Source organism: Hypanus sabinus, chromosome 12, assembly GCF_030144855.1.
Source record: "Hypanus sabinus isolate sHypSab1 chromosome 12, sHypSab1.hap1, whole genome shotgun sequence".
NCBI classification, from domain to species: domain Eukaryota; kingdom Metazoa; phylum Chordata; class Chondrichthyes; order Myliobatiformes; family Dasyatidae; genus Hypanus; species Hypanus sabinus.
Window position 1 is genome coordinate 93,514,972 of NC_082717.1, and position 27,075 is coordinate 93,542,046.

At 42.1% G+C, this 27,075-nt stretch overlaps 1 protein-coding gene across 4 annotated transcripts in view; it reads left to right on the forward strand.

Moving 5' to 3' along the window:
- prkn (parkin RBR E3 ubiquitin protein ligase) overlaps positions 1–27,075 on the forward strand; it is a 1,175,275-nt gene that overhangs the window by 996,204 nt on the left and 151,996 nt on the right. The window contains exon 10 of one of the 4 annotated variants that reach the window (XM_059986469.1): positions 17,497–18,543. The exons of the other annotated variants lie outside the window; for them this stretch is intronic. Coding sequence (XP_059842452.1) covers positions 17,497–17,517 — 21 coding nt within the window. The 3' untranslated portion in view covers positions 17,518–18,543. Of the gene's footprint in view, positions 1–17,496; positions 18,544–27,075 lie in introns of those variants that run through there. 4 annotated transcript variants of the gene reach the window in all.

The following is a 27,075-nucleotide window of genomic DNA, read 5'->3' on the forward strand; positions in this document are numbered from 1 at the left end:
GAACTACAGCAGCCTCACAATCTACATCATGGTGGGGGAGCTCAATGGTTTGAGCAGCATCTGTTGGAGGAGAAGGAAATGTTAACGTTTTGAGTTGAAACCCTGCTATTGGGAGAGGTGAGCTGGCCAGTATAAGGGGGGGGGGGGGTCAGGTGTGACAGGAACCTGAGGTGAGGGATGCAAGATAACAGGCAGTTTGAAACACTTGGAGCTAGAGTTAGAGATTCATGGAAAGCATAAAAGGGGAGCAGCAAGGGAGAGACTCTCAGAGGAGGAACCCTCTCGACATACTTTGAAGAAACTTTGCAGTGACATAGTCAGACATCCCACCTCTCCCAGAAGTTCCAGGAGTCTCCCGCATATTGATAGCGGCTCTCTGATGCCTGCAAATTATACACAATATCCTGGAAATTGATTTTTTTGAGAGGGAAAGCAAGAGCAAGAGCAAGAGGGAGCAGCCTGATTGGTCTCCCTTCGTGCTAAGTAGACCTATCAATTTTCTCTATGGGCAGGCTTTACAGTCAACCTCAAAAATAATGACAGTGTTGCTCACTGCACTGTTTGCAATAGTAGCTTTTCTATTGCTCATGGTGGGTTCAAATGTAAAAGACATGTTGAGGTGAGTTTAACAAGTGTCATTCGTTCATTAGCACAGCTAACGTTATTTAAACTAGCTGGCTAGCTGCGAAGGAGCTTCTCTATTTATGTCCAACGTAATGAGGCCCAACTCCCTGTAAACTTGCTTGTTGTAATAGAATAAAAATTGACTCCATGATAATATAATATAATATAAATACGTATTTTAATGTCACATTTTCTGCATATACTCAACTTGGTTTACAGATTAGACAAAATCACTAAACAAACACATTACATACACCCTTGGAGGTCGACCAGGGGTGGGGGGATGATATGGGGTTGCGAGGGTCGGGGGTGCTGTCTCCTTGAAATGAGTTTTTGCAGGGTGGGGTGTCTGCATAGTACAGAAAGATTGCAGATGCTGGAACCAACTAGGTTTGAGTGGTTTCAGCAGTACACAGAATTGAACCCTTACTGTACTGATAAAGGTGCTGGCTGTATGCGGAATAAATGTGAACGAGCAGTTACTGCAGTGCTGCCTGCATGAGAAGGAAGGTCACAGAATGGAACCAGCATGCCTCTTTTAGGGGCATTACGAGCTTTACCCCCATTTGCACCAGTTTTTACACCACGGAAGTTAATAGACATTGATATAGGTGCTCCGTTTTAAATGTTAATGGGAGAAGATGCAGGGGAATTCAAATGGTCTCAAGTAGCACAGAAAACTTAATAAAAGAATTCCAATGTTTATTACTTCTCACGAAATCGAAAAAGTGTCAGAACTGAGCTCTTAACCATTATATAAAAAATTAATTGACCTCTCTTTCATCACTCGTACATTATGGACAGAAATTGGGGAATGTGTTCCCAACACGGAGAGCAGACAACACTTTTGTTTACTTCTGTCACACTGGAATTGTAGTTGATCAGAAAAAAGAAGAATTATCCTGTTCACAGCTGTTGTGAGGAGATCTTTTCTCCTTTTCTACCACATGAAGAAAGCAATTCAAAATCAGAGCATTTTTACTAGGTTAAAATGGTTCAGAGTTTGTCTTTAATGCTATTTCTCACAACTGAACAATGATATAGTTGAACCATGTGGATGTTAATCTTTAATGAGTTTCCTGGATTTTTTTTCTTCGACTGAATTTGCCTTCGGTTGTTGAAAAAAGTGTTTCACAGTCTGTCTCTTGGAAATTTTACTGAAGGTTGTTTGTCTCAATTGAACTCATTCATAATGGTGTCAACATGGGAGATAATTTTACAACAAAGCTCCTGGGGGCCAAGTTCGGTGTGGACTAGAAGTGTCGAGATGGCCTGTTTCCATGCTGTAATTGTTACGTGGTTATATGGTTATTTTCCTTCCTTATTTCGGTATTCCCATGCTGGGAGCTGCATAGCAGGGAAAAGAGTACACATCTGTATTGGAAACCGTTGATTCAAGATTGTTGAATGTCACTTTTAGTCCAAAAGTACAAAGTATAAAGGAGAGCAAAATAAGTGTTATTTGGATCTAATGAAGTACAAAAATATCACAAAAGTTAAAGAGAACAGTAATAATAAAAAACATCATAAAAATAACTATGTAAGATAGCTTGTATACATAGATTGATTGTATGTCCATAACGTGACACTAAGCTGTGTATAGGGTGACGACAGGAAACAATAAAGTAGTGGTGGAGTTAGTGGCTAGAGGTGTTGATCAGTCTTACACTCAGGGAAAGTGACTAGTTTTGAGTCTGGTGGTCCTGGTGTGGATGCTACGTAGCCTCCTCCTTGATAGGATTAGGACAAGCAGTCCATGTGCGGGGTAGATGGGATCCTTCATAGTGTTACTGGCACTTTTCCGGCACCCTTCTGTGTATAATATTCCTTTATGGTGGGTAGGCTGGTGCCAGTGTTACATTGGGCAGTTTTGACTACCTGTTGTAGAGCCTTTCTGTCTGCCACAGTGCCATTTTGGTACCAAACAGTGATGGAGCTCATCAGGATGCTCTCTGCTACACATCTGTAGACTGACGTGAGTATGGATGTGCAAAGTGCAGCTCTCTTCAGCCTCCTCAGAAAGTGGAGGTGTTGGTGGGCTTTCTTGACTGTGTAGGATATGTTCTGGGACCACGAGAGGTTGTGTGCCAAGTGGTTAAAGCTTTGGACTGCTGATCTGAAGGTCGTTAGTTGGAGCCTCAGCCAAGGCAGCATTTGTGTCCTTGAGCAAGTGTCCTTGAGCAAGGCACTTAACCACACACTGCTCCTGCATGTTTATAGCCCAGTGGCAGTGGTTGGTGCAGTATGGACAAGATGAGACAAGTGTGTGATGTGTACTCCCAGGTGTACTCCACTGCTGTGCCACTGATGTAAAGGGAGGGGGGTGTGAATGGTGCGAGTTCTCCTGAAGTTGATAACCATCTCCTTCATCTTGTTGAGGTTATTAGCCTGGTATCTCCTCTCCGTCTGATTATTGTTGGTGATGAACCCCACCACTGTCACATCATTGGCAAACTTGACGATGTGATTGCTCAGGTGTTTGACCGTGCAGTCATGTGTGAGCGGAGTGTACAACAATGTGCTTTACTCACAGCCCTCGTGGACACCCATGTTAGGGAGGGAAGAGCACTTGTACATCCTGACTATCTGAGCTCTGTTGGTTAGGAAGTCCAACACCCAGTTGCACAGTGGTGTATTTTATTTAGACTGAGGAGAAGGCATTTGTTCACCAAAATCGGCAGGACAATGCCAAACTGAACACTAGAATCAGTATTCTGACAAGTGTTCTTGTTTTCTAGGTGTGTCAGGGTCAGGTGTGTGACAGATGCTATGACTATGGTATCTGCCACAGAGTGACTCTGTCAGTGCATTAAAAGAGTGCACATCTGTAATGGGAACCATTGTAAGTCCTAGTGAGCCTAGAAAATCCATTGTAAACTATTGCTACCTTTTATTATGTCCAGCTAGCTCACAAATTTATCATGTATATTTTTCCCCTTTGTGTTTATAATTGTTTATAATCGCAAACTGATTCTCATGCACTGCAAGTCTATCCTGGTGTCACCGTGGCTACAGCTTTCTACTTGCAGTGTTGGTCAAAGTCAAAGTTGAGTTTATATTGTTAATGCAAACATAAGTGTATGCACAGGTGCAATGAAAATCTTACTCGCAGCAGCATCAGAATCAGAATCAAGTTTAATATCACGGGCATATTTTGTGAAATTTGTTGTTTTGCGGCAGCAGTACATTTCAATACATAATAATAATTTTTAATTATCCTCAGAAATGTTGACACCCAGGAACTAGAAACTGCTCACCCTTTCCACTGATGACCTTTGATGAGGACTGTTGTGTGTCACCTGAACTTCCCGTCCCTTGAAGTCCATAATCAATTGTATGGTCTTGCTGATGTTCACTACAAGGTTGCTTTTGCAGTACCTCTCAATCAGCCAATCTATCTTGTTTCTGTACACCTCCTCGTCACCACCTGAAATTCTGCCATCAATAGTTGTGTCATTGACAAACTTGAACTGTGCCTAGCCAGAGAGTTGTGGGTGTAGATAGAGTAGAGCAGTGGTGAAGCACTCATCCTTGAGGTGTACCAGTGTTGATTGTCAGTGAAAAGGTGGTGTTATTTCCACTCCACACTGACTGTGGTCTCCTGGTGAGGAAGTCGAGGATCCAGTTGCAGAGGGAAGCACAGTGGCCCAGGTTTTGAGCTTGTTGATCATAATTGAGGGTGTAATGGTGTTGAATGCTGAGCTTTAACCAATTAGCAGCAGCCTGACATAAGTGATCCAAGATGGAGTGGAGAGTCAGTGAGAATGCATCTGTGATAGTTAAATTGCAATGGGTTCTGGTCTTTGCTTAGGCAGGAATTGATTCTAGCCATGGCCAACCTGTCAAAGCACTTCATCATAGTAGATGTGAGTGCCACTGGGTGATAGTCATTGGGGCAGCTCACCCTGCTCTTCTTGGGCACTGGTATGATTGCCACCCTTTTGAAGCAGTTGGTAACCTCCAACTATCGCAGTGAGAAATTGAAGATGTCCTTGAACACTCCTACTAGTTGGTTGGCACGGTTTTTCTAAACCCTTCAAGGTACACCATCAACACTTAGCAAAGTTTCACCCTCTTGAAAGATATTCTGGCATCAACTTCGGAGACAGAGATCACAGGGTCACCAGATGCTTCAGGGATTTGCACAGATGTAGTTTCATTCTCTCCCTTTCAAAGCATGCCTAAAGGTGGGCAGACTCATCTGGGAGTGAAGCATCATGGCTATTCATAATGTTAGCTTTTGCTTTGTAGGATGCGATGGCCTGCAAACCCTGCCAAAGCTGACCTGCATCCAATTCTGACTCCAACCTCAATCAGAGTTGTTTTCTCACCTTCTGTAGGTCATACCTGGACTTGTATAGTTCTGGATTATGAGTTTTGTCTGCCCTTAGCAGACTATGAATCTCTTGGTTCATATACGGCTTTTGGCTTGGGTATGGCTGGTATATTCTCGAAGGCACACACTCATCTACACAGACCTTGATGACATCGGTGACAAATTGTGGCTCATCTGTAGACATCTTCGTTCAGACTCGAAGATGAATCCCTGAACATTCTCGCTCCTCTGCCTCCCTTGAACAAACCTCTTGATCTTCACCACTGATGCTGCGGTCTTTAGTCTCTGCCCATATGCTAGAAGTAGAGGTGCAGTCACATGATCATACTTTCCAAAGTGTGGGCATGGGATGGAACAGGAAGCATTTTGAAGGTCAAGTATGTTGGCTCCTCTGGTTTCACAGGTAATATGTTGGCGGTAGTTCAGAGACTTCTCCAATTGAAATTTCCCACAATGATAGGGAAGGCACCAGGGTGTGTAGTTTCATGCCTGCTGATGTTATTATTGCTCAGTTTCTCCAGTGCCTACCTGTCATTGGCCTAAGGTGGATTGTACCAGGATAATGTTGGAAAACTCCCTCAGCAGAGAAAATGGACATTTAGCCACTAAATGTATCTTCCTAAGAGTCTCTTAAATGTCCCTGAATGAATTTGCTTCTACCAACCTACTTGACATCATGTCCATGCACCCACTGCTCTCTGTGTAAATATAAACTTACCTCTGGCATTCTCCCTATACTTTCCTCCAATCAACTTAAAATTATGCCCCTTTGTATTAGCCATTTTTGCCCTGGGAAAATGCCTCTGGCTGTCCTCTCAACCCATGCCTCAAATTATCCCTTGCAATACCCTAGAAGTATTTTCCCAGTCGTTATTGGCATTATATGTCATAATTAGTCTTCACTGCTAAGTACCTCAGTGCCTGCATCTTCTGTCAACATCTGATCCTGAACTGAGGGTTTTTCTTCAGGTTTGGAAAGTCTTGTTGCTCTTTAAAAAAACTGATCAGAAAATGCTGGGAACAGACAACAGATCCGGCAATATCAGTAGAGAAAGTAATCGAGACAGTGCTTCAGGTCGCAAACCCATCAGAGCTGGAAAAGACAGCTGACAGCCCAGCTCCCAGTGGTTATGGTTGAAATCAAAACCTGAATTGGAGCATAAATTTCAAAGATTTTAAGATTGGAAGAAGTAGAAATGGAAGAGCCCTCTGAGGGATTTCAAGAATAGACATTGTTAAATCAAAGCACCAGAAGTAATGTAAGCCAGTAGGTTCAAATATTGTGACAAATGGGTCTTGATTTGAACTCAGAGAAAGACAAAAATTGAAAGGGTCGCAGTTTCCAGAGCATGGAAAATTGGAAGCTATACACAAATACTGGAACAACCTGATCATGAGGTACTGATGTGGGTTTCAGCAGCATTTTAGCAGACAGGGAAGTGGAGTCATACAGCAAGACAGACAAAGTATAACTTTGATACTCGCCGCAGTATCAAAGTTATAGACAGCCAGGATCAGATTCCTTTCCTGAAAGGAGAGGGAGACGCAGTGTCTATCTAGGAAGCAAAGTCACAGTGGGCAGTGGCAGTGGCTTTATCTTCCTTTATGTTTATTTACTAAATGAGAGAGAGATTAAAGATCAGCTTCAGTTGTAACATGTACATTGAAACATACGGTGAAATGCCATTTGCTTCAAATAAAACCAGCAAGGATTGTGCTGGGCAGACCAGAAGCATTGCCACACTTCTGGCACCAGGCGTCTTTGGATGTGGGAGGAGGGAGCACCAGGAGATCATGGGGAGAATGCACAAACTTCTTACGGGCAGCGGTGGGAATTGAACCCCAATCAGTGATTACTGCCACTGTGTAGTGTTGCGCTAACCACTACGCTGCTGTGCCACTCCGAAGGTGAACAATTCTTAACCTTACCCAACACTATGCTCAGCACAAGCTCAGCTTCTCCAGGCATTGCAGATAAGGGAAACACCTCATCCTAGCTGCCTCTCAAAGAGCATCAGACCTCACGTACCAACTGTCAGCCAAAGGTTGATCACAACACCAAACCTAGGACTGGTGACCCCATCTCCCTAGGATCTTCTTGATCTGAGAAGATTTCATTAACAACAACTGCAAGCTGATCAGTGGGTGAATTATTCAGGTTGCAGATCAGGACAGCTTATCCGTTGTGTCATAATATTGAGGAGGACCATTGCGCGATTGAGATATTAGAGATCATTTGGTACTCAGAGAGATCAACCAGTAAAAGATGTGCATCTATGGAGGAAATTTGGCAGCCGGTCTGGCAATGAGGCAAAAGGAGTGGCAGGAAGTTCCGGTAATAGAGACGTGATAATTAGGTTTTCAGAGAGATCTTGGGCCAATCAGAAGCTCAAGAGAGCAGGTGAAGAATCAGTTTTGCATCCACTTGGCAACTTATAAAATGGGTATAACTACACCAGACAGCTTTAATTTTAATTTAAGACAGCTGGAAGGAAAATTAAGAAATATGCTGCTATTTTAAAATTTTCTGAAATATAATATTCAGCTACTTACGGAAGTGAGAATGAGTATTTTTAACAAAAAGAAAGGTTTGTACATCTATAGAATCCTTTCTAATTTTAACATGTTTTAAGCCAGTTACAATCATCTAAGTACTTTTGAAAAGTAATCACTCATGATGTCTTCTTCTTCTCTTCTCTTACCATCCCTCAAGGTCAGGATGGACTTGTATCCATTCCAGAATCCTGTGGATTCTGACATGACCATTGAGACCAATGTGAAGCCCACAGACTCCTGCAGAGTTGGTGCGGCAGGTAGGCAGTTTTGGAAGAGTGGATAATATCTTGTCATTTTAGAACTCAAAATTGAGTCAGGGCTCTGGTGTCAACCATTAAGGTGGTGTGGGCAGCCCACTGAGCTGACTGAGTGAAAATAGAACCCTCAAACCTGGGTATATTGGCCAGGGTTGAGGGTACTTACCAATGATTTTAAGAAGGTTTTGCAGACAGGCTTGATGATATTTCTCCTGGAATGCATTCTGCAGTATCATTGAGGTTCATCCCAAACAGTTAAAATGGATTCAGTACAAGAAGGCATCCAAGAAATTAAAATAGGTAATTAAATGATTTTACTGAATCTGTGGTCTGACCAGTTATTAAAAATGGTAAATAAAGGTGAAACTGGAGTTTGAAGTCCATATAATGAAATTATAGAGATTCTTAATCAAGGTGCAGTGGAAGACGAATGTTTCAATCCAGTGAAACCCTCAGTCATTCAGTGATGAGAAAATCCTTATGGAATTCCGTTGGGTGAAGTTACGCTGTTGAACCAATTAACCAGACCAGTATCCAAAGTGGGACACTTCGAAACTTAATGAAGTCCCACTGGAAATCCATATTTCTAGTTGTTCATACCATTTGGATCCGATCATTATAGAATCAAGTTAATGTGCTCTGACTGTTCAAGCAGTTTTTAAGCCTACACATAAGTGAAATCTCCCAGAGAGCTGAAGCTTTGTTTCATATTCTAACTCTCATAGGAGCCCTCTGTCAGGATCATCAAAAACTTTTAGACACTGGAAACCATTTGGCCCAATGTGTTTGTGTCAATCAAACAAGAAGTACCTAGTTATTGGGCTATGCCTCTGCAAGCCACAACTCTAAGTACACATCTAACTACATTTTAAATTGGGAAGAGTTTTTACCTCTACTACCACCACAGCTGTGAGTTGCAGATCTCTAAGGTCAATTTAACTCTTCCCTCCTATATAGCTGTCCATTCTTCTTTCATCTGTGTGCCCATCTAAGAGTTTCTTAATACCCCCTACACCTGGCAGGCCATTCCGTGTACCCACCACCCTTTTTGTAAAAAAATTACTTCAGACATCCCCCCAATACATTTCTCTAATCACCTGAAAAATATGCCCCCTTAAATTAGCTATTTCTTCCCTGGGAAAGTCTTTGGTTATCCACCTGATCTGTGCCTTTAATTATCTTGTACAGCTCTGTCAAGTTACCTCTGATCTTACTTCACTCCAAAGAGAAAAGTCCTTTTCTCATAAGACTTGCTCTGTAATCCAAGCAACACCTGGTAGATCTCCTCTGTAGCCCTTTCTAAAGGTTCTACATTTTTCCTATATTAAGGTGACCAAAATTGAACAATCTTGATCAACTGCTTGGAAGGCATCAATGGTCACCACTGTACACAAGACTGCCACCAATTACTTTAAATCTGAGTTCCCTATTTTGTGCGCACTCAGGTAAAGAAAATAGGCTACTTCCTATTTATTCTCTCTTCATCTATGTTGCATTTATACATCTCAATCCCCTCCGTTTTAACTATTCCAAAAACCCCAATCCTAGCCTACCCAACTTTTCCCCACATCAACAATTTCCCAGTCCTGGCAGTATCTCTGTAAATCTCTTCTGTATCTCCTCCAGTGCAATTACTCCTGTAAGGTGACGGGACTGTGCACATTAAGAGGGAAGGGGGGAGGATTTCTTCCTCCCCTTCCCTCTTTTTCTATTCCCCACTCTGGCCTCTTACACCTCCTCCTCTCCTGCCTATCATCTCCCCCGGTGCTCCTCCTTCCATTTTACCCATGGTCCACTTTCCTCTCCTATCAGATTCCTTTATTACAAGAATCACCCCTTGTAATAATTATCAATGAGACACAGAGAATCTGTATTTACCAACAAGTAACTTTTATTGTCGCAACTGAATGGCACATGGTCTTTCAGACTAACTACCTGTGTGCATCCCACTAGAATTCCTGACCCCCCATGAACAGTCAAAGACAAGAAAAGGTATTACCTGGGAAAGGAGTCTGCATTGGCCAGGCGTTCTTCATGATCCTGATCTCCACATGTCCATGGGGGTCTTGCTTATCTGTGCTGGCTGGTCTCTGGTTGCTGGAGAGTTATCACCCCTACATTTTCAGATCTTCTGACTCTTGGAAAGTTCCTCATCAGTTGAACTGGTGGATCACCATCCCATTGGCTGAAGGTCACCTAACCTACCTGGGTCAACTTCTTATTGGTCATTGTACAGGGCTACAACCAACATTATTTCATGGTTCTGTCCACCCCAACCTTGTTTATTTGTGTCTTTCAACTCTAGCTGGTCCAAACTAGTTAAATGAGGTGACCCAGGTGGAGTCTAATGAGGTTACAGATTACTTTTTTGGTAGGTCTGGCATTTTTCATAATAAGTAGCTGATTATCTGAGAATGGTCTCAGGTTTAGCAAATCATTACCTGAAGCCCCTCATGTCCACATTCAGTTTCTCTGATTAGGTTATCCAAGAGAAAGAATCAGTTCAGAGTCCACAAAGTGGGGGAAACAAAGAGAACTGATTTGTCTGCTTACCCTGTCCTTCATTTGTCAAATCCATGAATTATATATTGTAGCTTTGTCTGGCCAACACCTTCTTCTCCAGCCCTTTGCCTTTTCCACCTGTCATCTTCCTGCTTCTTGTTTCACCACCTTTCCCCACACCCACCTATCTTCACCTCTCACCTTCTAGCTTATCCTCCTTCCCCTCCCCTAATTTTCTTAAGCTGGCTTCTTCATCCTTCCTTTCCAGTCCTGAAGAAGAGTCGCATTCTGAAACATTAAATGTTTATTCATTTCTGTAGATCCTGCCTACTTGCTGTGCGTTGTTTTGGATTTCCAGCATCTGCAGAATTCCTTGCGTTTACAGTACTCAAGCTGTATATAGTTCTGGCAAAAACTCCTTATGCTTTTAATTTATACCTTGGCTAATAAAGAGGGGCCTTTTTAAATCACCTCATTGACATGTCTTGGTATGTTTAAGGAGTCTGTACAGATACTCCAATCTCCCTTTGTTCCTCCACTGCTTTTTTGTTGTACTGTAGATTCTCTTCCTTTTTGCAAATCCCTGGTTACATTACCTTACCATCCAACCAAGCAGAATAGTTTCCTGTAGTCAGAAGTATTGTTTTGCACTGTGAAATGAGAACATGTAATTGAAAGAGCATACTATAAAGGGGGTGGGGCTGTGTGGTGAGGTGGAAATGCATCTTTACCTCAGGGGTTGTAAGGCACTCTTGCCCTCAGCTAGCCTGCAGGTCACCCTTGGGCAAGGTATAGCAACTGCTTAGCCCTCCAGATCAGGTCACTTGAAGCTTGGGAGCAGGCAGTGGATGGTCATATGAGCAGCTGGTACTTATCACAAGACCTGGTTTTGCAGCCACTGATGCCACGCAGACAATTTCTGAAGAATATTGATAATATCTGGGGTCACCCTTCTTGTAAAGATACTGCCCAGAAGAAGGCAATGGTAAAACGCTTCTGTAGAAAAATTTGCCAAAAACAATCATGATTGTCCAAGTCATACGACAAGGCACATAATCAATGAATGAATAATGTACAAAGTGGAAAAGAATTCTGAGATAAAAATTCACCCATAGCCTCTATTTTTCTAAGCTCCACGTACCTATCCAGGAGTCTCTTAAAAGACCCTATCGTATACGCCTCAACCACCATCACCAGCAGCCCATTCCACACACTCACCACTCTCTGCATAAAAGAATTTACCCCCAACATCTCCTCTGTACCTACTTCCAAGCACCTTAAAATTGTGCCCTCTCATGATAGCCATTTCAGCCCTGGGAAAAAGCCTCTGACTATCCACATGATCAATGCCTTTCATCATCTTATATACCTCTATCAGGTCACCTCTCATTCTTTATCACTTCAAGGAGAAAAGGCCAAGTTCACTCAATCTATTTTCATGAGGGATGCTCCACAATCTGGGCAACATCCTTGTAAATCTCCTCTGCACCCTTTCTATAGTTTCCAGTCCTTCCTGTAGTGAGGTGACCAGAACTGAGCACAGTACTCAAAGTGGGGTCAGACCAGGGTCCTATATTTCTGCAACATTACCTCTCAGCTCCTAAATTTAATCCCATGGTTGATGAACGCCATTACACTGTATGCCTTCTTAACCACACAGTCAACCTGAACAGCAGTTTTGAGTGTCCTATGGACTCGGACCCTAAGATCCCTCTGATCCTCCACACAGCTAAGAGTCTCACCATTAATACTATGTTCTGCCATCATATTTGACCTACCAAAATGAACCACTTCACACTTATCTGGGTTGAATTCCATCTGCCACTGCTCAGCCCAGTTTTGCATCCTATCAATGACCCGCTGTAACCTCTGACAACCCTACACACTATCCAGAACACCTCCAACCTTTGTGTCATCAGCAAATTTATTAACTCATCCCTCCACTTCCTCATCCAGGTCATTTACAAAAATCACAAAGAATAGGGGTCCAAGAACAGATCCTTGAGGTACACCACTGGACACTGACCTCCATGCAAAATGTAACCCATCTACAACCACTCTTTATCTTCTGTGGGTAAGCCATTCCTGGATCCACAAAGCAATGTCCCCTTAGATTCCCTGCTTCCTTACGTTCTCAATAAGCCTTGTATGGTGTACCTTATCAAATGCCTTGCTGAAATCCATACACACTACATCTACGGCTTTACCTTCATCAATGTGTTTAGTCACATGCTCAAAAAATTCACTCAGGCTCATAAGGCTCGACCTGCCTTTGACAAAGCCACGCTGACTTTTCCTAATCATATTATGCCTCTCCAAATGTTCATAAATCCTGCCACTCGGGATCTTCTCCATCAACTTACCAACCACTGAAGTAAGACTCACTACTCCCTATCTTAAATAAGTGAACAACATCTGCAACTCTCCCATCCTCCAGAACCTCTCCTGTCCCCATTGATGATGCAAAGATCATCGCCGGAGGCTCAGAAATCCCCTTCCTCACCTCCCACAGTAGACTTGGTTACATCTCGTCTGGTCTTGGTGACTTATCCAACTTGATGCTTTCCAAAAGCTCCAGCACATCCTCTTCCTTAATATCTACATTCTCAGGCTTTTCAGTCCACTGTAAGTCATTCCTACAATCACCAAGATCTTTTTCTGTAGTGAATACTGAAGCAAAGCATTCATTAAGTACCTCTGCTATCTCCTCTGGTTCCATACACGCTTTTCCACTGTCACACTTGATCGGTCCTATTTTCTCACATCTTATCCTCTTGCTCTCCACATACTTGTAGAATGCCTTTGGGTTTTCCTTAATCCTGTCCGCCAAGGACTTCTCATGGCCCCTTCTGGCTCTCCCAATTTCATTCTTAAGCTCCTTCCTGCTAGCCTTATGGTTTTCTAGATCTCTATCATTACCTAGTTTTTTGAACCTTTCATAAGCTCTTCTTTTCTTCTTGACAAGATTTACAACAGCTTTTCTACACCACAGTTCCTGTACCCTACCATCCTTTCCCTATCTCATTGGAACATACCTATGCAGAACCCCACACAAATATCCCCTGAACAGTTGCCACATTTCTTCTGCACATTTCCCTGAGAACAACTGTTTCCAATTTATGCTTCCAAGTTCCTGCCTGATAGCCTCATATTTCCCCTTGCTCCAATTAAACGCTTTCCTAACTTGTCTGTTCCTATCCCTCTCCAATGCTATGGTAAAGAAGATAGAATTGTGATCACTATCTCCAAAATGCTCTCCCACTGGTTCACCCGACCAGGTTCATTTCCCAATACCATATAACCATATAACAATCACAGCATGGAAACAGGCCATCTCGGCCCTCCTAGTCCATGCCGAACTCTTAATCTCACCTAGTCCCACCTACCCGCACTCAGCCCATAACCCTCCACTCCTTTCCTGTCCATATACCTATCCAATTTTACCTTAAATGACACAACTGAACTGGCCTCTACTACTTCTACAGGAAGCTTATTCCACACAGCTATCACTCTCTGAATAAAGTAATACTCCCTCGTGTTTCCCTTTAACTTCTGCCCCCTAACTCTCAAATCATGTCCACTCATTTGAATCTCCCCTACTCACAATGGAAACAGCCTATTCACGTCAACTCTACCTATCCCTCTCAAAATTTTAAATACCTCGATCAAATCCCCCCTCAACCTTCTATGCTCCAATGAGTAGAGACCTAACTTGTTCAACCTTTCTCTGTAACTTAAGTGCTGAAACCCAGGTAACATCCTAGTAAATCGTCTCTGCACTCTCTCTAATTTATTGATATCTTTCCTATAATTCGGTGACCAGAACTGTACACAATATTCCAAATTTGGCCTTACCAATGCCTTGTACAATTTTAACATTACATCCCAACTTCTGTACTCAATGCTTTGATTTATAAAAGCCAGCGTTCCAAAAGCCTTCTTCACCACTCTATCTACATGAGACTCCATCTTCAGGGAACTATGCACTGTTATTCCTAGATCTCTCTGTTCCACTGCATTCCTCAATGCCCTACCATTTACCCTGTATGTTCTATTTGGATTATTCCTGCCAAAATGTAGAACCTCACACTTCTCAGCATTAAACTCCATCTGCCAACGATCAGCCCATTCTTCTAACCGGCATAAATCTCCCTGCAAGCTTTGAAAACCCACCTCATTATCCACAACACCTCCTACCTTAGTATCATCGGCATTCTTACTAATCCAATTTACCACCCCATCATCCAGATCATTTATGTATATTACAAACAACATTGGGCCCAAAACAGATCCCTGAGGCACCCCGCTGGTTACTGTCCTCCATCCCGATTATCAATTATCCACCACTACTCTCTGGCATCTCCCATCTAGTCACTGTTGAATCCATTTTATTACTCCAGCATTAATACCTAATGACTGAACCTTCTTAACTAACCTTCCATGTGGAAGGTTACCAGATCAAGTACAGCCTCTCCTCTTATAGGCTTATCTACATATTGTGTCAAGAAACCTTCCTGAACACACCTAACAAACTCTACCCCATCTAAACCCCTCACTGTAGGGAGATGCCGATCGATATTTGGGAAATTAAAATCTCCCACAACAACAACCCTGTTATTTTTACACCTTTCCAGAATCTGTCTCCCAATCTGCTCCTCAATGTCCCTATTACTATTGGGTGGTCTATAAAAAACACCCAGTAGAGTTATTGACCCCTTCCTGTTCTTAACTTTCACCCACAGAGGATTTGCAGACAATTCCTCCATAACATCCTCCTTTTCTGCAGCCGTGACACTATCTCTTATCAACAGTGCCATGCCCCCAACTCTTTTGCATCCCTCCCTGCCCATTCTGAAACACCTAAAGCCTGGGACTTGAAGTAACCATTCCTGTCCCTGAGCCATCCAAATCTCTGTAATGACCACAACATCATAGCTCCAAGTACTGATCCACACTCTAAACTCATCCACTTTGTTCATAATACTCCTTGCATTAAAATAGAAACATCTCAAACCATTAGTCTGAGCATGTCCCTTCTCTATCACCTGCTAGCCTCCCTCTCAGACTGTCTCCAAACTTTCTCTATTTGTGAGCCAACCCCCTCTTCCTCCGTCCCACATCCCAGCAATTCAGGTTTAAACTCTCCCCAATAGCCTTTGCATATCTCCCCACCTTGATATTGGTCCCCTTGGGATTCAAGTGTAACCCGTCCTCTTTGTACAGGTCACACCTGCCCCAAAAGAGGCCCCAGTGATGCAGAAATCTGAATACCTGCCCTCTGCTCCAATCCCTCAGCCACGCATTCATCCTCCACCTCATTCTATTTCTATACTCACTGTCATGTGGCACAGGCAGTAATCCTGAGATTACTACATTTGTGGTCCTGCTTCTCAACTTCCTTCCTAACTCCCTGTAGTCTGTTTTCAGGATCTCCTCCCTTTTCCTACAATGTCGTTGGTACTAATATGTACCTCGACCTCTGGCTGTTCTCCTTCCCACTTCAGGGTATCATGGACGTGATCAGAAACATCCCTGGCACCTGGGAGGCAAACTACCATCGGTGTTTCTGTCCTGCATCCACAGAATTGCCTGTCTGACCCCTAACTATAGAATCACCTATCACTGCTGCCAGCCTCTTCCTTTCCCTACCCTTCTGAGCCACAGAGCCAGACTCTGTGCCAAAGCCACGTCCACTGTTGCTTCCACCAGTTAGGCCATCTGCCCCAACTTTCAACTTTCAGATCCAGAGTGACCTTTCATACAATACCGATGTATGGCCTTCTACCCATCAAACCTGCCATAAACCCATTTTATTCTCTTGAATCATCTCTCACCACCGCCACCTCCCCAGCCCAGATCTTGTCACACATCTACATACTGAAGGAGATTCACAATTAGCCTGTAATTTTTGAGATGTGGGAGGAGACCAGAGCACCCAGCCAAAACTAATGCAGAGAACTTGCAAACTCCATACAGAGACCACCCAAAGTCGGGATTGAACCCAGGTCACCAGGGTTGTGAGGCAGCAGCTCTGGGGGCTATGCCACTTGTGCCAGCCCCGGCTGACAGAGCCCAGGTCACAAACGCCTGGTCCCTGCTGGTGTCACTCACATCAGCCAGTTCTCTCCACCTCCAGTGCGGAAGGGTGGGAGTGAGGCGCAGTGAGTGCCTCATCTTTGTTGCACACTTGTTTCAGTCCAGCTTTTCCTGAGGTTTTCTGAGGGGAAACCTTTTCAGCAGAAATTGCTAAATTTGGATTCAAAACAAGTGTACTTAATTTCAAAGAAGCTTAAAGCAGAAATGTCTGGGCCAAAGATAATTATTTATTTCATGATTACCAGTCAGTGAATCTTGAGTCTAAAGATAATTTTTGTACTTGGATTTGTAAAATATATATTTTTGTATTTTTATATAATGTTAATGAAAAATATTAAAGTTTACCATTACAAGACAATGACAAAGCTTTATTAAATGCTCTGTCTGAATCAGCTGGAGATGAGTATAGTGTGCATTCTAGCAATAAACAGTGATCTCCTGAGTAGCAGAAATCTAGCTCAGTTTTGTAATTGAGAAGCTGTGTCTATCCATCCACAAAGGATGCAATGAGCTGGACTGAACAGCCCCTGGCAGGTTGTAATCTTGTGCTCAAGAGCTGACTGTTTTATCTCATATTTTCTCAAACTGGTGTTTTTCTCTGATCAGCAAATGTAGCAGGTGCCTAAAACAATAACAGTTCAACAGACCTACACTTCCACATAATCAGAGTTAGCAGAATTAACAACATTAAAGACAAATGCTTTAGAGGGCTGGTGATGTACTTAATGAAGTGTAGTCAGCAGAATATAGACTATGTGCGGATAAGTATTTACAGCGAAGATTCTTTTCCAGTGTACTACTTATTGCATGATACATTTTTTATGAAAATGGTTACTGTTTTTCTAGAAGCCCTGCAGAGAATAAATGTTCTCCCTGGTTGGGAAGGGGTCATAAATTTTAGGATTAAATAAAGAGATGAAGATCATCAAGTGTCAAATGTGGATAGGAGGAGAGATACATGGGGTAACCTTCACTTCAGTGGAGACAAAGTTGGAAATTGCAATTGAAGTCTCATTATATCCATACTTGCATTTGCCTTCCAATAAGTCTATATTTCCATTCCAGTAACTCCATATTTAATCAAATGTGACTTTAGAATCTTGCTTGATTGTTGTTGGACTACAGGGAGCGTTTTGCGTAAAATGAAAGTCAAGAGATTAAAGACCTGTGAAGAATTACAGTGAAGACTGGTTTGAAGAAAGAAGAGGACCAATTATCCTAGTACTTCTTTTACATGCTGCTCTTCAAAAGTTCCAAAGTTAATTTTATTATCAAAGTATGCAGAATACAACTCTGAGATTTGTCTCCATGGTAGCCATGAAACAAGAAAAGGCATGGAGTCATTGAAAAAAAAGACATCAACCCACCACCCCTTCCACACAAGAAAGAAAAAAGAAATGAAAACTCATAAACCGAAACCCCCAATCCCCTCACCTGCACGAAAATTAACAGATTGCTACACAGAAAACTGCAGCTGGTACATCAAACCCCAAACCTCACAAAAAAACTAACAAAACACACACACCAAAAAAAAAATCAGCAACAGTACAACAAAACACTTTCTATATTCACTCAGGATAAATTTCATTTAAATCACATGTGTAATGAATCCCATACCTGATCTTGTACCGTCTGTTATACCTATCAATCTTTTGATTACTGGTTCCCAACCCTCCAATCCCACAGTTTTAAGATTTTCATCTTTGGGGTAATTTCTGTCAGACCTCCCTAGCAACATGTACTCCCTCAATCACCATCCAATAACCATCTTCCAATTCTGATCTCCTGCATATTCTCAGTTGCTGATAATCTTCTGATGGCACTTGTGCCCACAGCTATTTAAGAACCAGATTCCTGAACTCTCTCCCTAAACCTCTCTGCTTCATTACTTTCTTCTCCTTTAAAAATTGCTTCCAAAATGTATCTTTATGACTAAGCAGAGGTTCCTAACCTCTTTTATGCCATGGACCAATACCATTAAGCAAGATGTTATGGACTCCAGGTTGGGAACTCCTGCCCTGAAGCCTTTTGGTAGGGCTGAGTGTTGTATTTTACCCTGATTGGATTGCTGGGAACACTTAGACATGAATTATTACACAAATGGTGCTGTGTAAATCTAAGATATTAAATAAACACAATACAAATAAAGAGAACGTTTTTTAGTGGATGTGAACAGGTTTATCTTACATCAGATTAAGAAGAGGGGATGCGGTTCCCTAATTGGAACATCATTATGATGTGTCACGAGCTGTGAGTTGTTGATGAAATAGCTTGTAATCCAGGTTTATCATTTTGTCCCAGTATAGGCATCATATTATCCAAAATGCAGATTGTTTATCTAATTCTAATTCTTGCATGCTGTGATTCATTTCTGCCACTTCAGGATCGTCTAAGGGTCCTGCCAACGATGCAATTTGTTCCACAGTAGGGACTCAGTTGGCTTAAGAAGGCATCATAAAGTGATGATGAGGAAAGTTATGTGCCTGAGACTTAATGGAAATTATTCCTGAGCCACTCACACCCCTGAGCCTTTGTTTGAAATGTATATCAACAAGGCCATGTATTTCCATCTCAATTCCCAGACAGACCTGTCAGGTGTCCCACATGGGATGACGTCCTTTCACAGCTCCTGCACCTCATTACAGAAAACTTGACATCTCACAAACTTAACCTTAATAGTTTCTTCTCTCTGAGGCATAGGCTGCATTTTAAAACTCTGTCACCAAGCAGTCTTTTCAGGGAAGTAAGATTCAGAGTTAGTGACATCCTTTTTTTTATTTTATCACCTGACATCATCTGTATTTCAACTTGAACAATAATTGAACCTCTGTGGTGTTCTTATCATTGACCTTGAGCTTTTTCCTCCCTTTGGGTCTTCAAAAAATATAAAATGGAATCCTTTTGAAGTTTAGATCATGGATTTTGACTTTGAAGGAGATATTATTTTGAGCTTTTTCTGGCAGTGTTTCTGCAGAAAGCTAGTATCTGTTTTCATCTATCTAGGCATTAAATTATTTTGGTCCTGTTTCTGTCATCATCTGAGTGTCCTCACCCAATGAGTTGTAGAGGGTTTTAAAATTGCCCTACACAGTCCTATTAAATTGAATAAGCCATAATAAAACTCGTAACAGGGCTGTCATTCGGTACAGTGTGAGTAATGTTTTAATCCAATGTGATATAAAGCCTTTGAGAAAATCCATCAAAATACTAATACTCAGCTGTTCAGTATCTATTATATCAAATTGTCATAATATAATTATTTTTTGTAACTTCTGTGAAGTGGCACTGAGATCAAATAGACCCGAAGAAAATAGAATTTGAAGTTTGTTGGTTAGAAAGGAGAAACTTGTATTTGCACAGAATCTTCCATAACCATACCAAAAAAAATGCCTAAAGACAGGCACAGCAGCACAACCTCCTGTTAAAAGGGAAGGAGCAAAAATGTGCTTTTTAGATCCTAATTGATGACCGGCACATTGGCAATCAATTTTCCTCCTCTCCGTTGGATTGTGAGGTCTCTGTTGGTCAGGGTTGACCATAGATGTTACATCCTAGCTGTCTAGATATGCAAACTAGGGCAGTACCGTACGGAGAGCAAGCTGTCACCCTCGTAGCAAGTTCCGCATCTGCACGCGTCTGATGAACCCAAAGAAATGACAGATAAACGACACAGTTTGGCACCGGCAGCATCACAGGAGCTGCCAGTCAGTGTTGAACTCAACATAGGACTCCAGCTTGGATTTGTTCCTTGGGGCTTACTTCCAAAGCGTTCCCCACGAGTTGACATGGACAGAAGGCAGCAGAGGTTTGAGAACAGGGTTTTCCTTCTCCTAGGTGAGCTACCAACCATGGCTGATGAGTCCCATCCGCCCAAAGCGACTGATTTAAAAACCCCAGGAACCCACCTTTGCCCTGTCAGTAGAAACGGTTCTGCTGGGCTTAGTAGCTAAGCCACACATGAAAGCCTGGAGCTAGACTTGGTTTTCAGAGGCTATTTGAGGTGCTGCAATTTGTTAGTATGGTTAATCCTCTGAATTAGAGTGCACCTTAAAGAGGTGACAGGCCTTAAGTTCAATCTTTTGTCCAAATGGCAGCACTTTCAACAGTGCAGGTTACATTTAGTACTGCTCTGAAGTTTTCATCAGCTCCTTGGAGCATGACTTGAACCTACAGTCTTTGACCCAAAAGACAAGGGTGCTTCCACTCAGCCATGGTTGAAATTGGTGGGACTGACTTTTAGGCTTGTCAATTAGCTATTTGCAACTTGGTTAAATCATTTGAACATTGGCTTATCATGTCTCCAGTGGGTGACATTGTGATTTATATCATTCAGAACACAGTGGCCTAGTACCAGTCCTTAGCTTCTTCACCAGGTGAAGGGGGAGCAAATGTCCTATGACCCTTCCAGGAAATTGCAAGCACACCCACATCAGGTGAGGACAAGACCATGGGTTGATGATGGAGACCCCGTGCCACGGTCAAGCACTCTCTTACCTTTCATTGTGTAAGCTCAGGCATGAAATGCACAACCATAAGCCAGCAGTCTTTGGACCAGGGGTTCACAACCATTTGTATGCCATGGAACCCTAAAATTACCTGAGGGCATCATGGACCTCAGGTCGGGAACCCCTGATTTAGACAGCTGCTACATAGATCAATAACCCAAAAATAATCTTTATTTTATTAAGTCTTTACCAGATGCGAGTGCTACATGAAGGAAAGAAAAATGAATTTAGATTAAACTGTATCACCTTTTATGATTCAAGCTGAACCGAAGACTTATACTGCAAGTGAAATAGATTTTGTTTTGTTTTGTAACTCCAAAATATAAAATTAATTAAAAGGAAAACAAGGAAGCCAGGAATTCCAGCCTAACTTCATTATTTTTACTTAAAGTGAGGCACACACGTATGATGCAGTGGCATATCCCATTCACATACTTCATACATTTAACCCCAATGAATTAACAAAGAATGCTTAATCAAAGAATATGTTATAATTGTAGATTAAGCCACATGGAGACTGTGGTAGAGAGATGTAAAAGGTCTTCATTCCACACAATAGATCTGGAGAAACTATATTTTCCCTTTAGCCACTCAACAGTAGAGTGACATTTTATATATATTAAGCACAAAGGCAACAATAAACAATGAATTACAGTTTCAATAGCTATAATTATCTACTTTAATATTTTTATTGCAGACAGGTAAACTTTTGTGGAATTACATATTTACAACAGGAGAACATACCATCTGACAGAATGCCTTTTAGCATTTAGGTACAGGTGGCTGGCCCAAAGGGTTCTGAACACAACATAACAGTCACCCAAAATATATAGTACCTCTACTGCTACAATGGCTCCCTGAATATATAAACAGCCAGATACCTGAAATGAAGATGTTGCCAGTGAAGAACGCAATCAAGGATAACAGTTCATGAAACTACTTTCATTTCTTTTACTTCTCTTTCTTTTAAATGTGGTTCTGTTACTGTTGGAGCCAGTGCTCTACATTTTGGTGGTGTGTTTTCGGGCCATTTGTGTGATCTGGTGCTTTGCTTCTGCAAGGGGATCCAGTAAGGTTTTGTGTGAAGTGTGCAGTTTGGAGGCCAAGAAGCCTGGAGCATGCCCAAGATCGATTCCATTTCTTCTCGACTGAAGCATCAAGGAAGATTGAAGCAGACGTGAGCGGGTGTTCTCACTTGCTGCTGCCAGAGGAAAGTGTCTGCGTGTGATCATCGCTCTCTCCCTCTCGCTCATTGCTGCCGGAGGATGGTGCTGGGTCTTGGGTAAGGTTTAATTGATGCGGTTTGTAGATTGAACTCTAATTCATGTTATGATATGTTTCTGGTTTCTGGTGCTGCTATTTTGTGAGATTTTGATCAGGATGGACTAGCTCTGTGGGCTGAAGATAATGAACAATGTAGCTCTAGATTGAGCCGAACAGAACATGCCTGGCCAGCTGTTTTGATGACCTTGTGGTTTGGTGTTTTATGTTCTGTGTTTTTCAATATTTTTTTTGTCATTTGCGTGAGTTTTTTTTTGCATGGTGGGGTTTTGATGTTTGTCTTTGAACAAGTTCCATGATTTTCTTTCTTTGTTTTGTGGCTGTCTGTGGGGAGACAAATCTCAGGGTTGTATACTGTATATGTACCTTGATGCACATAATGTATGTTTATGCACAGAAATGTACTTTGAATCTTTGAATATTAGGTGATGAAATAGACCTGTTGTTAACTGTACATTAAATGGCAGGAATATTCATTTAACAATGCATTAATATGTGTCCAGTATTATGAAGATGACTACTTAATGGTTGCCCTAATCTCATCATGAAAGTTTTAATGAGTACCAATTAACATGACTATTCATCTGTAACCTTCCCCACTGTAGTTACAGTGATAGACAATTAGTATCTGTCTCACTCTTGACTTTGGTTTTGATGACCTGAAGCGTCAATTGTGAACATGTCTAATTTTTTGAAGACTGGTTCTCATTTAGTTTGTACCTGCTATCCATATGATTTCATAACTCCAAAATAATCTATATCGGCTTTTGTGTATTCAAAGCACTGGCTGGTGTCAGTCCAGGCTCATGCACCACCGCCCTTGTTCACTTTTATCCAATGTCTTCTTCTCAACTGTGAAGTGTTAATTGAAATAGCCAGAAAATTCCTTGTTGCCTGTCCTTCAGGGAAACAGACTCAATGTCTGGCTCATTAGCATTTTAGTCACATTTTCTCTCAATGCTTTTAAAACAAATTGCATAAATAGACTTTGTTCTAAAGAGCTGATCTTTGGATTCATAGCCAAATCCTTTATGTAAAAATGATGCACATTCACAGAAAGTGACAGTTTTCCATGTGATGGATGTTGTAGTAAATAGGAAAGTGAGATTAATGGCCTTGTCATCTTCATTATTCATCTGGAAACATCCTCCCCATAACAAGATCTCACATAGGCAATGTTGTGATCCTGTTCTTGAGGATGTAATGTTCTAGTATTCAGCTCAATATTGTATCTTCTTGTAATTTTTCTGCTCCCTCTGGGGGAAGCAGCAGACATCTCACCGCTTTAACTGGTCTAATACGTGAACTAAATAGAAAGAACAAGCACCAGCACTAAATGGGAATGTGATCACTGAAAATATTCCAAAAGAAAATTGTAGCCCTTGAAAACAATGTGCCTTGAGTTTCCATTCTATCTGTTCTGGAAGCATGCTTTCATCCTCTGATCCTGTTCTGCAGACCAGACGTGTTTGTGAAGGTTCAGGCTGACCTTCGGTGCCTCGATTTAATATAGTAGCCAGATGCCATGCCTTGTTGGTAAACTGTGGGCACCATTACCCACTGGTGGCCTGCTCCCAGCATTGTCTAAGAAACTCCATGGTTTTATAAATTCATCATTAAGAGAGTTTCAAAAACACATTCAGAATATAACGAAAGCAGGCCTAAGGATTTAGGACTGGATAATTATGCCAACCAACCTTATATTTATATTTAATTACCTCATTCAGTCAATGAGCTGCTTCTGAATGAACAATGGTTGGATAGAACTCATATTGCCCAGTATAAGAACTTTGCCTTTGGGTCAGTCAACCCATTCACCAACTTTTCACACCAATAGGGACTGCCTGTAGTTTCGTGACTATCAGCCAGATAGCGTGACTTCCCACTCCTTTGTATATAGTGACTTAAACACATTAAGTCAAACCAAGGAGGTAGACAAGACTTTTAAGAAGATTGACAATGCTGAGAAGGAAAGCAAAAGGAGGTTTTAAGGGAGGAGAGTGATTTAGGTCTAGGAAAGGAGAGACTTAGAAACATGAGAGAGGAGTAACCACCAAACAAATGTCTAATCTGTGACACTTGTGATGTTGGTCGAAATGAATTAACATCATTAATTTTATACATTCCTCCATGATTTTATATCTTTGGCCTCAGGCAATCCCTTGGGCTAAAGGGTGACTTACTTTCACTCCACTTCAGTGTGTGGACTAATGTGGAATGGTGTTTGTGTACAGTTCTTGTTGCAATATTGGCTGGCTTGTCAGCAGCTGAGAGGCTGGCCTGGAGAAAAAATGCTGACAACTTTAAGTAGATGATGACTGAAATGATTCAAATCACTGAAGCACACTTCATTAATGAGCATGGATTCAATCCTCCCCAATAATATTTAATAGGTGGACAGCATCTAGTAACAGTAATCCAATTTTCATGAATTGTTGACCACTGTTGATGTCTTAAAGCATTTTCTGTTTTAACACAAATTTGCAGAAAATAGACCAGTTCAAATTGAAAAATACACTTAGTCGCCACTTTATTAGGTACCTGCTGGACTTAATAGAATTGCCACTGAGTGTTTGCCTGTGACCTTCTGCTGCTGTAGCCTACCCACTTCAAGGTTCAATGTGTTGTGCATTCAGAGATGCTCGTCTGCACACCACTATTGTAATGCATGGTTATTGAGTTACTGTCTCCTTCCTATCAATTTGAACCAGACTGGTCATTCTTCTCTGACCTCTCTCATTAATAAGGTTTTTTGCCAACAGAATTGCCGCTTACTGGATGCTTTTTTTTTGCACCTTCTTCTGTAAACTCTAGAGACTGCTGTGCATGAAATTCCAAAGAGATCAACTGTTTCTGAGACACTCAAACCACCCTGTATGGCACCAACAATCATTCCACAGTCAAAGTCACTAAGATCACATTTCTTCCCCATTCTGATGTTTGGTCTGAACAGCAGTATAACCTTCACTCTGTCCACCACAATTCCCGGCAAGATGCTCAATTGTGTAGCTAGAGGGGTAGTTCAAAGAAAGCAAGAGGGCGCAGTCGGGGCATTCTGCGTGCCACAGTTCCTGAGGAGATGTTGGATTGCGTAGTGGGAGAAAGAGTTCAAAAGGAGCAAGAAGGGGCAGCTGGAACATTCTAAGTGCCATAGTTCCCAAGGAGACATTGGATTATGCATAATTAGGCACTTGGCAAAGGCCAATTAAAAAGAAGTTAGGTTTAAGTGGAGTGGCCATTATGTTCGAGTGGGGATTTCAGGCTTTAGCTCATAGAGGCTTCAGCAAGGAGAAGCAAAGGCTGTAGGTAGAGTTTGTCATTTAATGTTTCTTTATTTCTTCCTTTCTTGTTGCACAATTAGAGCAGTGGGGATGCCAGGCAGGAGAGTGGAAAGCTCCTCTTGCAAGATGTGGGAAGGAAGGGAGACCTCCAATGTCCCTGACAATTACACCTGCAAGAAGTGCTTCCAGCTTCTTTTAGACCATGTTAAGGAACTGGAGCTGGAACTGGATGACTTTCCGGATCATTCAGGAGGCTGGGAGTTTGAACGATAGGACATACAGGGAGGTAGAGTAACATCCAAGGTGCAGGACACAGATAAGTGGGTGACCATCAGCAGAGGGGGAAGGGGATAAGCAGCCAGTGAAGAGTATCTTTGCAGTCATTCCCCTCAACTACAGGTATAGCGCTTTTGGATACTGTTGTGGGGGGGTGGGGTGGTGGGATGACCTAGCAGAGGGAAGCCACAGAGGTCTCTGCCACTGAGTCTGACTCCATGGCTCAGAACCAGAGGGGAAGAAAAGGGCTGCAGTGATAGGGGATTCCATAATCAGAGGAGCAGACAGGAGATGCTGTAAATGTGAAAGAGACACTCAGATAGTATATTGCCTCCAGGTGCTAAGGTCAGGGCTGTCTCGGATCAGGTCCACAGCATTCTAAATGGGAGGCCAAACAGCTGTGAAACTATACACATTGATACCAACGATATAGGTAGGAAAATGGAAGAAGTCCTGAAGAGAGAATAGCTGAAAAGCAGGACCTCCAGGGTGGTCATCTCTGGATTTCTGCCTGTGCCATGCACCAGTGAGGGTAAGAATAGGATGATTTGGCAGATGAAAGCATGGCTGAGAAACTGTCACAGGGGGCAGGGTTTCAGATTTCTGGACCATTGGGATCTCTTACGTGGAATGAATGACCTGTAGAAAAGGATGGATTACGCCAGAATCCAAGGGGAACCATTATCTTTGTGGACGGGTTTGCTAAAGGTTTTGGGAAAGACTTAAACTAATTTGACAGAAGGATGGGAACCAAAGTGATTGGACTGAAGATGGGGCTGTTGATATACAAATCAATGTAGTGTGTGCAGTGAGACTTTGAGGAAGGATAGGGTAAAATTGCAATCAGTGAGATGAGTCAAAGTGTAACACAGGTGCAAAGTCAAAACAGGTGATGTTTACAGGACTGAAGGTGTTATATTTAAATGCACCCAGTATATGGAATAAAGTAGATGATCCTGTAGCGCAGTTAGTCACTGGCAGGTATGACATTGTGTGCATCACTGAGTCATGGCTGAAAGAAGATTTCATGGCAATATAGTGGTTAGCCCAAAGTTATTACAGCTCAGGGGTTCGGAGTTCGGAGTTCAAATCCAGCGTCATCTGGAAGGAGTCTGTATATCCTCCCCATGAAATGCATGGGTTTTCTCCAGGTGCTCCAGTTTCATCCCACATTCCAAAAACATACTGTTTAGTAGGTTAATTGGTCATTGTAAATTGGCCCATGATTAGACTAGGGTTAAACCAGGAGTAGCTGAGCGGCACAGCTCAAAGGGCTGAAGGGCCTGTTCCACGCTGTATCTCAATAAATAAGATCGTAGTTGGGAGCTTAACATCCAAGGATACACATTGTATCTAAAGGA